Source organism: Notechis scutatus, chromosome 1 (assembly GCF_049901735.1).
Source record: "Notechis scutatus isolate UNSWTSFEM ecotype Mainland chromosome 1, rNotScu1.2, whole genome shotgun sequence".
NCBI classification, from domain to species: Eukaryota; Metazoa; Chordata; class Lepidosauria; order Squamata; family Elapidae; genus Notechis; species Notechis scutatus.
In genome coordinates, this window is record NC_142009.1 from 44,204,639 (window position 1) to 44,217,271 (window position 12,633).

Below are 12,633 nucleotides of genomic sequence, written 5' to 3' on the forward strand. Positions count from 1 at the left end.
AACAACTTTTGGAGTTAATCCAAAATTAATTCCCATGCAATTTGTCTGTAGTGGTAGTGCTAACCTGTAAATCAGTACATATTTAGGGCAGCCTTGTATTCTAAGTGATGGAAAATGAGACACTATGCACCCCTCTTCTTCCTGACCTAAAGGGGGGGGGGGAATAATACCCTGAGCCAAAATCAGCTCGTTTCCAATTTAACTAGGCTTTGGTTCCCCAAAGAATCCTGGTTATGCAAGGAATAAGAAACAGCCTTTAGCAGTATTAATCGCATTAAGTCTGATCTTGTGAACCTATTTGCCTTAGCTCCTTTCTGAGTTGTGTTAGGAAATCTGATCTGTACCTTTATGATAGACTTCTGAGAAGGAAGCTGTAATCAAGGAGATAGCTAGGAACATAGCAAAACAATTACCTTTTTAACAGTAGTTGATCAGATTCAAATATGTTGGACATAAGCGGAATGAATGTTACAGGTTTTGCATACAAAGACTAATACACAATTGCCTAGATTATTTTTATTATTGTTTAATGTCTGGTTAATTCCTGAAGAGATTGAATTTATTTCGAAAGAAAATGTCCGTTAAAAATTCAGCCTTCACCAGACGAAATAACGCAGTATGTTAGTACACTATTTAACATTCTGCAGAAAATATACAATGCCATGTTACTGAACATGAATAAGCAAATCTTTGGTTTGAAAAAGCAGGCTTGACAAATTGAAATGGTGACCTTTCTCAGGCTGTAAATAAAAGGCCAAGGCAAGGTCAGTAAGAGTCCCTAAGGCACCTCATGAACATACTATTATTTTAACTGCTCTTCTGAAAACCTCCAAATAATGCTATATATAACATTAAATGCACATTTAGTGATATGAAGATTAAGCACAAAAGATCAAATCAAAACAGATTACAAAAACAAAGGAGCTGGCTTGATGTATCCCAGGTAGTCCTTGACTTACCACCATTCGTTTAGCAACTGTTCAAAGTTACGAGCACTGAAAAAAAGTGACTTACAAGCAGTCCTCACACTTATGACTATTGCAGCATCCCAAGTCATATGATTGTGATTCGGGCATTTGGCAACCGTCATGTATTTACAGTGGTTGCAGTGGTCTGGAGTCATGTGCTGATTGTTTGTGACCTTCCCCGGTGACTTTCAACAAGCAAAGTCAATAGGGAAGTCAGCAGGGAAGGTTGCAAATTATGATACCTTGCTTAACAACCACGGTAAAAAAAAAAAAAAAAAGAGTTTTAAAATTGGGTGCAGTCCCTATTTACTGAACAATCATACCACTTAACGAGGAATTTCCTTGTCCCAATTGTGGTTGTAAATTGAGGACTACCTGCGGAATATGATGGAAAATTTAACAGCCAGGAGAACATATGGAATAAGTTGACTCTTTTTTCCTGCCTGTTCTTTTCAAAACTGAAATAGTTTCATCAACCTGGACCCCTCCTCTCCCCCAGGTAGAATAGGACGATATCTCAAATATCTGTCAACTGGCTTTCCAAAACAACAGTAAGGAAAGATATTCTAGAATTTGTTGGTATGCGTGCATATTGCAAGTTGGAGGAGACAGGAGCTAAATGCCACCCACACACAGACTGTTTTGCATTATATTGCCTGGATTACATTTCATTTGTAGTCCAGGAGATGAATAAAGAAGATGATGAAGGACAAAGGATTGTAAATTGTGCCTTTTAGAAGGGTTAAGGAAGTACAGTGTGTACCTGTACCTTAGCATAGCAAAAGGCACTGTAAAGATGGCCTGGACCTACAGCATTCTACAAAAGAGGACAGATAAATTGCAGCGTAGTGTTTTTCTTCATTTGAATTAAAAGATGACCTCTGTTGTACTATTTGAACAAACAGGTTTTGGAACTGAAGTCAATTCATTAATCAAATAATTTAATCGTTAATTTTTCCTAAATGTTTAAAAGTCTTTATCTAAATAAACCATTGGTATTAAGAAAGTTAAAAGTTCATGGATTTGGATAGCAGTTCTCTGGTTTGTCTAACTGGGCATTGCCTTATACATATATAAAATAAATTCTAGTAAATAGTTGTCTGTATGAACTCCCAAGCAGGTAGATCAGTTTTCAAGCTTGGATGTACAATTCTTTGGATGTACTTCATTGCAAGAGCCAAATCCCTAATCACAATGGTCGAGAACCATGGGAATTGTTGTCCTAAGAGATTTAATCATAGAGTATTACATGAAAATAGCTGAAAGAATGTACTAAGGCAGGAGGGGTGATCAAACTTGTGGCCTGCAGGCTGGATGGATCACGCGCTGGCCATGCCCATCCCCGTTTTTGCAGGGAGGGGGGGAGTCGTGATACGTCATGTGACAATGCGACGCCACGAGTTTGACATCCCTGTACCAAGGGGTCCCACTGACATCGGGATGATAGTTGAAAATATCTGTGCATACTTTTAATACCATAGAAATGGTATGGATCGCTGCATATCGTCCATATTAAGAACATACAGTGATAACGTTAGGATTGGAGCAGATAACTGTGATTGCTGCAATGTTATATCTGCAACTCCAAAAGTGAGAGCAAAACATTCCCTGTTCAGATTATTTATACTACATGCAATGGCTGTGTGTGCAGGAGCTGTGTCTTTGCACAAAGTTGGGTTTTGGCCACAAGGTCATCATTCTAAGAATCATTTTAGAGTAGCTAGCTTAGAGCAGAATGTGAATCATGCCAAGGAAGGCTATTGTGCCAGCAGTTTGCATCCATAGGTTGAGAATCCCTTTGCTAAGAGAGTCGGCAAACTCAGCAGAGTGGAAATAAATGTAGGCTTGTTTAAGAAAGATGTAGCCCTGTTCAGTGACTCTCATGTTTTGTGTGTGTGTGTGTGTATGTGTGTATGTAGGATGGGATGGGCAAACCCTTCCTTCATTATTCTCATATATGAAGGGTAGCTGTACAGCAAGACTTCTCCCTGGGTTACAGAATCTTTGAACAATTGATTTCAATGTGGAGGAAGCAACCAGAGCAAGAAGGAAGAGTTGAACTACTAGACATTCCTCTTTTTTCTCACATGTAGAGCTCAGGCAAAAGAGCTGTGAGCGAATGCCACTTAATGTGCTTTCATGTTATCTACATTTCTGCAAATACTCCTATCTGCAATTAATTTTATTTTTTATAACAAAACAAGTAGCTTGCTTGAGACTAATGTCCTTTCAAATATTCACTGAAATGTTTTTATATTTATAGCTTGTAAATTTCAAATCTGAAAGCTCCTTAATAAACTCACACCATTTTTAAAATTTATACCATTTTCAAAATGCTTTAACAATGAATTTGCAGCTGCAGGAGACATATTCATAATTATAAAAATGTAGTCCTGTTAAACCTCAACTCATCCATTCCTTCTGTGCCAGCAATCCTTTCTTGCTGTCATTACTGAGCAGCAAAAATGAAAGAGGAAAGCGCCTCCTTAGAGTTATGTATAAAAATTCTCTTTTTATAATTCCACCTATTGTTAAGCATCAAATATTTCCTGTCTTGCCCAAATAAATCCAGCTTGGACTGGATTTCACTTCAAGAGAGAAAAATGATCAAAATGATGCCGTGTCTAATTAAGGAACTCAATTGATTGCATGTCCAGTGGAATTTAAAGCAGCATTCATTTGCAATGCATTCATTTTTATTACACGGACATTTAGTGAGTTAATCAGTAAAACCAATCAAAACTGTTTTATTGCTAAAATGGTACCTTGCATAATTGACCAACTTTTTAATCTTATTTGTGTGTGTGTGTGTGTGTAATACACACACACAATTTAGGAAGCAAGCCCTATCTTGGAAGAAGCATTTTTTTTTTCGCACTCTGAAACATTCTCTAGGTTATGCTATGATTTTTTTAAAATAACAAGTAGGTTTTTTCTCTGTAAAGTTATTTTGTTTTATTCAGACTCTATTTCAGTTTATCATTTAGCTGGCTTGCTTAATTATGTCTCTGACTATAGCCTGAGTTCTTACATACTGTAAAAAGTAGAATAGTATCCTTATTTTGTTATGGGTGGGTCTGGCTAGCTACTTCTGATTTCACCCATCACAAACAGATCTTGGAGTATAGTTTTAAGGCTTAAATTCAGTTAGTGTTACACAAATGGGGGATTTTGCTGCTATGTTTATATCTTCAGCTGTGTAATACTGAGTAGGGAATTCCACATAAATAATCTGACACTGCTCCCAGGATTTTCATCCTTAAATGTTTCAAATCTTGACAAAACTCCGAGAAATATTGAGATATTAACTGCAGCTCCACATTATCTACCCAACTTGGAATTCTAAATGTACGTATAACACACAAGCAGCAATAATTTAGGAATTCATTGATGCCAATTAAATTCGAGAACAACACCTAGAGGTAGGAAGAGTTAAAAAAGAGAGATCAACTGTTTTAATGATGGCTGGATCTAGTTCCAACCATGGGGCCATTCCCTGAACCAACTTCTGCTCAGATTTCTCTTGGTGGTATAATGGAGGCATTTTGGTATAGATCCCAGTTTCATTCCCCAAATATTGTGGACCATAAGCAGCTTCAAAAAACTGCAGGTAAAGCAGTGAATTGGGAAAGACCAGCAGTTCTTCCATTTTATTACAGGGATTCTTCTGTTGGATCAGAAGTCACCAATGATAGAGAACCTTCTATCCACAGAAGATAGATGGTCAGATCTAATTCAATATGCTTTCTAGCATGATAGCAGAACTCTGTCTTCAAATATTCATTGTCACTGCACAAAGCAGTCATTATGATGTGTGCCCCTGCCCTTCCCTTTGATGTCTCCTTTAATATGTTTCGTTCTGTTGTGCTTCAATATTAAATCTGTTAACCAGCTACCTAGGACTGAAAGAATGCAGTAGGGAAGGGAGAAGGAGCAGCTTAAAAAAACAAATAGCAAGTTAACTGGAAAATAAGAACACATCAACTGCTCTGATCACAGATACACCACATATTTCTTACCTGGTTCTGATCAAGCATCATATGTAATAGCCACCAGCTAGTTACACTTTAATGCACAGGAGTTTAAAAACTGTACAATTGTTCATATTCCCAACACATGCTTGATGGCTATTACCCTCCCCCCCCCCCACCATTCTGGATAAAAGCACATCAAGCTTGGCAAAGTATTCTGTACCCCGTTTTGATGCCTTTCAGTTATACCAAAAACTTGTGCTCATTGAAGTTCATATTTTTCTTCTTCTAATGCAGCATTTTCTTCTTTCAGGTGTGGCCCATTTCCTGTTCACTCGGAGCCACCTTTGGCTACATGGCCGGTCTCCTTATTGCATCTTTGTGGATATATTCGAATAGGAAGCATCTTACATACAAAAGCAGATAACTGGCGCAAGGAGGAAAGGCATTTTGATTGTGAGATTCCATGAAGATTGCACAGGGCTATGGTCAAAGCAAAAGGCTTTCCAAATCTTTTCAGAGCATTGTTGGGCTTTACTCTTCTTTTTTTTTTTTTACAGCATGGTCAACATGCACTGGTAATGTGATCATACATTTGTTGTATATCCTAAACTACATTACCCCTGAGAGATTGTACATTCCTTCCCATATGAATAAAATCTTCACAGTAGATGGTGCTTACTTCTTCACATATTTGTGGTTTGCTCCCTCTCATTCTGGGTTTCACCAAATGCCAGTTCCTAAAATCCGCTTCCCTGTCAATCAGTGGATTTCTTAATAAGGTGTTGCTGTCTTGAAGTGTATATTTGCACATGTCACAAGTTTCACAGTACATGTGGCTATTGTCCCAGCAGCTCTCATGTGATCAGGCAGCAATTAATGCATCTTGAACCTATTCTCTTTTTCATTGTGTGTTTCTTTGGAGTTAGAATGGCTATAATGGCTTCATCAAAAACAGTCTTCAATCCTTTCTGCGTTAAAGCTGAGCATTCCACATAGCAATAGGCTCCTATCTGTCAAGAAAACAAATGCATTTAATAGCTACATAGACAGTGGGCATCTTCCCTAAACTCTATTAGTGAACTCAAGGGGCTTTCATTTTTATTGAAACATCAATGTTTGGTTTTTGATTTGTCTTTACCCTGAGAAAAACATTCTAGCACTCTACTTTCCAGAAAAAGAAGTTTGTCTTTTGATGACAGATTTAGAATTCTTTTCATTACATTCAGGATTTGGGGGAAAAAAACCATTAAATACACTGGACTTTTCAGTTTGTTTTACTTTTGGCAGTATATTTGTATCTGAGTCACTTTAGGAAGAGGTTAAGCAAATGAAGTGTACTAATATTTAATGCACAAACAGGGATTACCATATTTCAGACAAATTTCTATGGCTAAATACATTATCACACCTGATATTAATATTATACTTTGGAGACTTAAAAAAATTCAGATGATTATTTTAATTTTCTCAAATGTATTCTCACTGTGTTCCGCTGTCTTATATTGAAATAGGTTATCTTTCAATTATTGAAAAATACTAAATGAACTCTTACTTAGCATTTAATACTATATATTATTCACAAAAAAATAGCTGTATTAACAGATAAGATTATATATGCTTAATTCTTACACAGCTGCCTTTAAATGTAGTATAAAAGTCTGCATTCTTGCTGGTCCTTCTCACTGAAAAAAAGGAAATATGAAAATACTTGCTCATTGTTTTCAGTGGCACTGGTCCATTTGAAAAACAGAGAAATGCTAGAAGTTTATTCTCTGAGATTGTGGGCATAGTTAGAATTTTGGGAGCACATGCTGCCCATGCCAAACAGTACTGGCAGCTGGAAATGCAGGAAGTCTGCAAAGAAGTCACATATGGAGGAAAATGTGGAGCAACGCAGTATTAAATTTTAGGGATAATGTAAGAAAAATGAAGCATGTGCAGAAAAATCGGTGTTTGTAATTCGTTTAAATGCAAATCCTCCACAACAGCTTCCTTATGGCCCTTGTCGTCTGCAGTTATCAATGTGATGTGTAGCATAACATATCAGGAGGGCATTAGGTTAGGGAAGTATTGTGGTTATACAGTTTATCTGGAAATAATTGAACTAAAGGGCAATTGTTTCCCTTTTTCTTTGACTGATCTTTTTTCATTGAAAAGGCTATACTAATGTCTGCTGGTTTTATATTTTTATTTACTTGTTAGAGTTATGTCCTCTATGAGGGTGAAGGGTGTTCTCCAAGCTTGTGGGTTGGTTTCCGGACATTTTGTTATGTCCTCTATATCCAAGGATTCAAAGGGATTTACATGGAGATACACTTTCTTGTTGCCATGAAACAGCAACTTTCAAAGTACAGGTAGTCCTTGAGTTATGATGGCATTCCTGACAGCCATTGCAACCTTAAGATGTTTGGGTTGTTAAGTGGGGTGGGTGGGTGGGAATGTGCCACGTGGTGGTCCAGGTGAGGCGTGCTGGGTAGGGGGGTGCACAACGTAGTGGATAGGAGCTATGATGTGTGGATGCGCTATGGAGTGCAAGTTCCGTAGGATTTTGTACTCTTTAGTGGGCTCCTCAGGAGAAAAAGCAGCAGGAGTAACTTTACTGAGGTGACATGCAACCTTACCTGGCAGCTTCCACATTGACTTTGCTTGTGGGAAGATGACAGGGAAGGTTGCAAATGACAATCACATGACATGGCACACTGTGACAGCTGGGCACCTGAGCATCTGGATTGCAGTCACATGACCACAGGAATGCTGCAACAAACGGAACTTCGAGGACTGGTTATAAGCCGATTTCTTCAGCACCACTGTAACATTGAGCAGTTGCTGAATGAATAGATTTAAGTCAAGGATTACCTGTACATTGGGCTGATCCTGCAAGTCTTTTCATACAGAAAGATAAAATAAGGGTAAGGGAAATATAATATACATATAGTAATACCAAGAAGATTTGAACTCTTAAATCTCCAGCTTACCTCTTTTGCTAATTTAACGCCCTGCTCCATACATATTGGTTTTTCTTTCATGTCATTTAGCCTTGCTAATGTTTTAGGATCATCACGAAGATCGATCTGTTAGGAAAGTTACAGAAGACATGTACACTTCCTTCTACATGTTACAAATCAAATTTGACATCACAGACTTTATCAAAAAAGGAAAATACAAGGTAGCCTGCTGATGTCTCACACAGCACCCTGGGGTTTAAATTAGAACTTGGTGAGATTTAATCACACTAACTCAGGCTGATCCAATCTATAACCTTTGCTTTAACTGGAATCTCAAGCCTATTTCCGTAAGGTACATTCTGGTTCAAATGAACTGTGCAAATTAAAAGGCCCTATGGCATTTCCACAGAATGCCCTCAAAAGGCATTTCCCCAAAATTTTAGCCCGGCATACAAGAAGATTAAGCTCAGATTAAGTCAATAATTTGAATATGAGAGGCAGGGATTCTTTTATCTTCCTACTTATTTTCTTCTGTTTATTCTGAGACCAGAAATCAATTAAGGAAAATGTTTGGAGCAAATGTGCAGAAGAAAATTGGTAGCTGAAAGAAAGGCTAAATGTTCCCCAGCCCATTTGTAGTTATATATTTGTTCATTGATTTATTTCACTTAGGCACCACCAACTACGGAAAACATATGTACAAATTACATTTTTTAAAAAGTAAGCAATGTCAATTCCAGCCAAAGGCACAACACACATATCATGCACCTACAGCAAGAGTCTTCATCCATCTCAGTCAGAACCTGAGAAAACAGCCAGATTTTCAAGGTCTCCAGAACATCATTTTGAGGGAGAGCCTGGAAGTGTCTCTGCATGACTACTGGTAAACTGGTGCTTGTGAAAGTATTATTTCATACACACAAATACTCTTTGTATCTTCAGAATAAATTACGGACCTTGTGGTTTCAAGGATTCATGTGTTGAGAGCCAAGCCAATTTATTTCTGGCTCAACTGTGGCATATTCAAAGCCATAGTAAAACTTGCCCTTTAAAATTGCTGCAGTTCTATGGAGCTAGCTTGTTTCTATATTTGTGAGCTCCCTACTACTGATTCAAGCAGGTCTTTCAAGGTAAGAGTGAGCTGATGGCTTTGCAGCCAACTCATTCATAGAAATCATTTAGATCAGGGGTATCAAACTCATGTCATCACGGCAGTGTCACGTGACATGTCGGGGCTCCGCCCCCACATTAAACTGGAAATGGGCGTGGCCAGCGCATGATGCATCTGGCCCACGGACCGGGAGTTTGACAGCCCTGATTTAGATATATTGCACAGAGAAAAATGGATAGGTGGGGATGAGGAATACAAGCGATTTTAAATTTCCTTGGTGCAGAAAAGGAATTCGGGGATTTCCAGCTTTCTAGCATCAATGGCAGGGCAGTAAATACATGAAAATATTTGCTCATTGTTTTCAGTGCATGAAGTCTACCTGATTTTCAGGAATTAAGAGAATAGGATTACCGATGATATGCCCACTGCATGTAGCTCTATCTTGAAATTCAGAATTAATTTTATGATTAACTTTTCAAGATGGAAAAAAGACGGAAATGATAAGATACATAAGTTGCAAATAAAAACTAGGAGAAAAAAGCAGGGTCTGAAATCATATATGGGGGTTGATTGAAAAGGAGGGTGGTACATTCTTACCAACAGAGTACCCCCACATTTCTATTTGGAAAACCAATGTTGGGCACTGAGCCACAGACTGCCAGTGTCACATGGGTAAAAATGGGCGAACCAATTCTTCTCACCCAGAGGATACAGAGAGATGTGTATCTATGTATCTATCAGCCACAAGACTCTTCATTCCATTCAACTGCAGCATGTGATACCCATGCTTGTCTGAATCAGCTGTCAGGATCCTATAATTGCTGCTTTATTGTTTATGAGCAAGCACCCTTTTGGTTCACAGGCAGAGCACATCAAAACACAGAGCTTTGCTTTCAATTTAAATGCTGAAAGAAGTTTTAAAAATCCATAAAGAGGACAAAAGGAATGGAGGTATTCTGAAAGGACTTGGTTCCCAGGTATTCTGATAGGACTTGGTTCCCTAACAAGAGCAACAAAAGCAGATTAAGATGCAGTTTTGTTTTCTCTCTTCAGTGGGAGGGTTCCATAGTTCATCTTTCAAGGTCTGTTTACAACTAATGGTGTTAATCACAGAAGGACTAGAGGGCTCCCAGTTGTCCCTTCTGGCTCTAAAATTAGATTGCTTTGGATGCATTTCTTGTAATTTTAGTTGCAAACTAGAAATGGAAGCCTACATGCTTGGATAGTGCAAGGGGTGAGGAAACTGTTGCTTGATCTGGAAAGAGGGAGAAGCTACATTTATGTTACAAAGAGGAAATTATAGGTGTTTAGACTTCTTCTGAATTGTAAGTGCCAAAGATTTCATGGGAAAGGATGGATTTGAAAAGAATGTTCAGGGGAAAAGAAAAGTGGCACTATACTGAGAAGGGCATTGTGACACAAGAAAAAAATTAGAAAGGGCACAGCCCAGAAGAACTTAGGAATCTGTTTGAGAGCTGATAGTAGTAGAGTTAGAGAGGTAAAGAACACAGGAAAGAACATGTCAGTAATTTTTAAAGGTTCTGATAACATTTCAAAGGCAAAAATGAGCAATGCATGTACTTTTGTAAAGGAAGAAGAAAATATCTTGCTACTTTGGATGGATGGATGGACAGGCAGGCAGAGATAGAGATAGATAAATAGACAGAGAGACAGATATTTTGAGCCACATACCTGGGTTCCAACCAATAAATAAGGTACATTTGGTGCATATTCTTTAAGTTCTGGTACCCATTCCTCCTTCACATTCTGGAAAGAAGCCGGATTTACCACAGAGAAACAGATGAGGAAAACATCAGTCATGGGGTATGACAACGGTCTGAGGCGATCATAGTCTTCCTGAAGACAGACAGATATATTATTACTTTTCACTAAAATCTTGCATTTTGATCACAGTCATTTCTAATGGATACACATGTTGGTGTTTTTAAGCAATCACTATTCCTAGTATTCCATGCTAAATAAACTAAGCGTTAAAACCCTTTTCCAATATATTGCAGATTATCCTTTCCTCCTACTTTTGGCCCATTTGGATGTACTACTATAAAAATCAGTTACCTTCCCTGTTGGCTTCTACAATATATAGAATAATAGATATATTTTTAAGAATTATTTCACACATAGCAAACAATTATATATATATATATATATGTGTGTGGGGTGTTCAGCTTTGTTAGGAGTATTTTCCCACGTCATTGTAGTTGTTCTTTTAAAGTTGTAGCAGCGTTTCAGCAGAATCTCATCTGCCATCATCAGGCTTCTGTATAGTGTTCATCTGTGAGTCAGACTTTTACTGTAAAAGTCTGACTCACAGATGAACACTATACAGAAGCCTGATGATGGCAGATGAGATCTGTTGAAACGCTGCTACAACTTTAAAAGAACAACTACAATGACGTGGGAAAACACCCAACAAAGCTGAATGCCATACATGTAAGTACCAAAAACTTAAGAATATATATATATTGTGGAGTGTCTAAAAGAACAACAACAACGACAAAAACCGTGAATTGAACTGCTTGTTTATTTGGTGAGGTCCTCACCAAAATAAATAAAGAGCATTTTTTTCTGGATCAAACCAAAATTATCCACAATGGCCAATTAGATGCCAATAGAAAGTCCACCTACAGAGCTCAAGCACAATGGGTCCCTGTCCCGATATTCTTAACAGTTGATACCCAGGACTTGCTGCCTCTGATCCTGGAAATAGCCTAAAACAGCTGTCACAACCAATAGTTGTACTTTATCTAATTCCTCTTTGAAGTAATTCACTTTAGCAGCCACAACATCTTGTGATAATTGTTTGAATTTCTGATATCATATATCTGTCATATCATATATCTGTCTTGAATGTTTCATTATGCAGCTTCCTTGCAAGGGATTGGATATTCTTATTATATGGGATAAAAACTAATCCCTGTCTACTTTTTCAGCTCCATTCATAATCTTATACATTTCAATCATATGGTATCTCAAACACTGGCTTCACTTCTTTCACATGTTGCTTCTATTACTGCCTCTCTGCCGCACTAGAGGAGTAATACAAATGTGTTGCAAGATGTATTTCTACTTCCTTCCATATGTTCCATATTCCAGCTGTATGTTAACCTCTCTACTGTGCTATCTGAGATGCAGACATTTCATTACCCAACTAGATAACATCATCAGTGTGATGTTACTTAGTTCGGTAATGAATGGCTTTAAGCAAACAAGCAAGCTCAGAAGCAGCAAGACCACCACAGTTCAACCCTGAGCTAAATATATTCTCTTCTATTGGAACCTCTCAATCATAAACTCCAAGTTCTTTCCCTGTTCTGTCACTTGTAGTTCTTACTCTAGTAGCATATATGTGAAGTTAAGATTTTTTGTCTTAATATGTATCACTCGCTCACACTGATAGCTGACATTTAAAGCCTAATTTGCAGAGATCCTTTGAGAACTCTTCACTATCCCTTTTTTGTTAATTGCTCAAAATAATATGATGTTGTCCATTATTTGTACAGCCTGACTGTTCATTCCTAATTCTAGATTATTCTTCATTGAATCAAGACTAGTGCCCCCGAACAGATTCTTGGGGAATCTCATTGTTTACAAACCTATATTTAAGAATACCTCCA

The 12,633-nt window shown here is 37.8% G+C and overlaps 2 protein-coding genes across 6 annotated transcripts in view; one reads left to right on the forward strand and one right to left on the reverse strand.

Annotated features, from left to right (window-relative positions):
* PIGF (phosphatidylinositol glycan anchor biosynthesis class F) overlaps positions 1-5,609 on the forward strand; it is a 23,901-nt gene extending 18,292 nt beyond the window's left edge. For all 4 annotated transcript variants that reach the window (XM_087962759.1, XM_087962751.1, XM_026683669.2 and 1 more), the window contains one exon: positions 5,253-5,609. In XM_087962759.1, the coding sequence (XP_087818885.1) occupies positions 5,253-5,366 (114 nt within the window). In that variant the 3' untranslated portion in view covers positions 5,367-5,609. The remainder of the gene's footprint in view (positions 1-5,252) is intronic.
* Positions 502-12,633, reverse strand: part of RHOQ (ras homolog family member Q) — a 35,945-nt gene continuing 23,813 nt past the window's right edge. Inside the window, exons 3-5 of one of the 2 annotated variants that reach the window (XM_026683691.2) lie at positions 10,691-10,855; positions 7,918-8,013; positions 502-5,952 (exon numbers count right to left, since the gene is read on the reverse strand). In XM_026683691.2, the coding sequence (XP_026539476.1) occupies positions 5,797-5,952; positions 7,918-8,013; positions 10,691-10,855 (417 nt within the window). In that variant the 3' untranslated portion in view covers positions 502-5,796. The remainder of the gene's footprint in view (positions 5,953-7,917; positions 8,014-10,690; positions 10,856-12,633) is intronic. The other variant, XM_026683699.2, reaches the window with a different exon arrangement.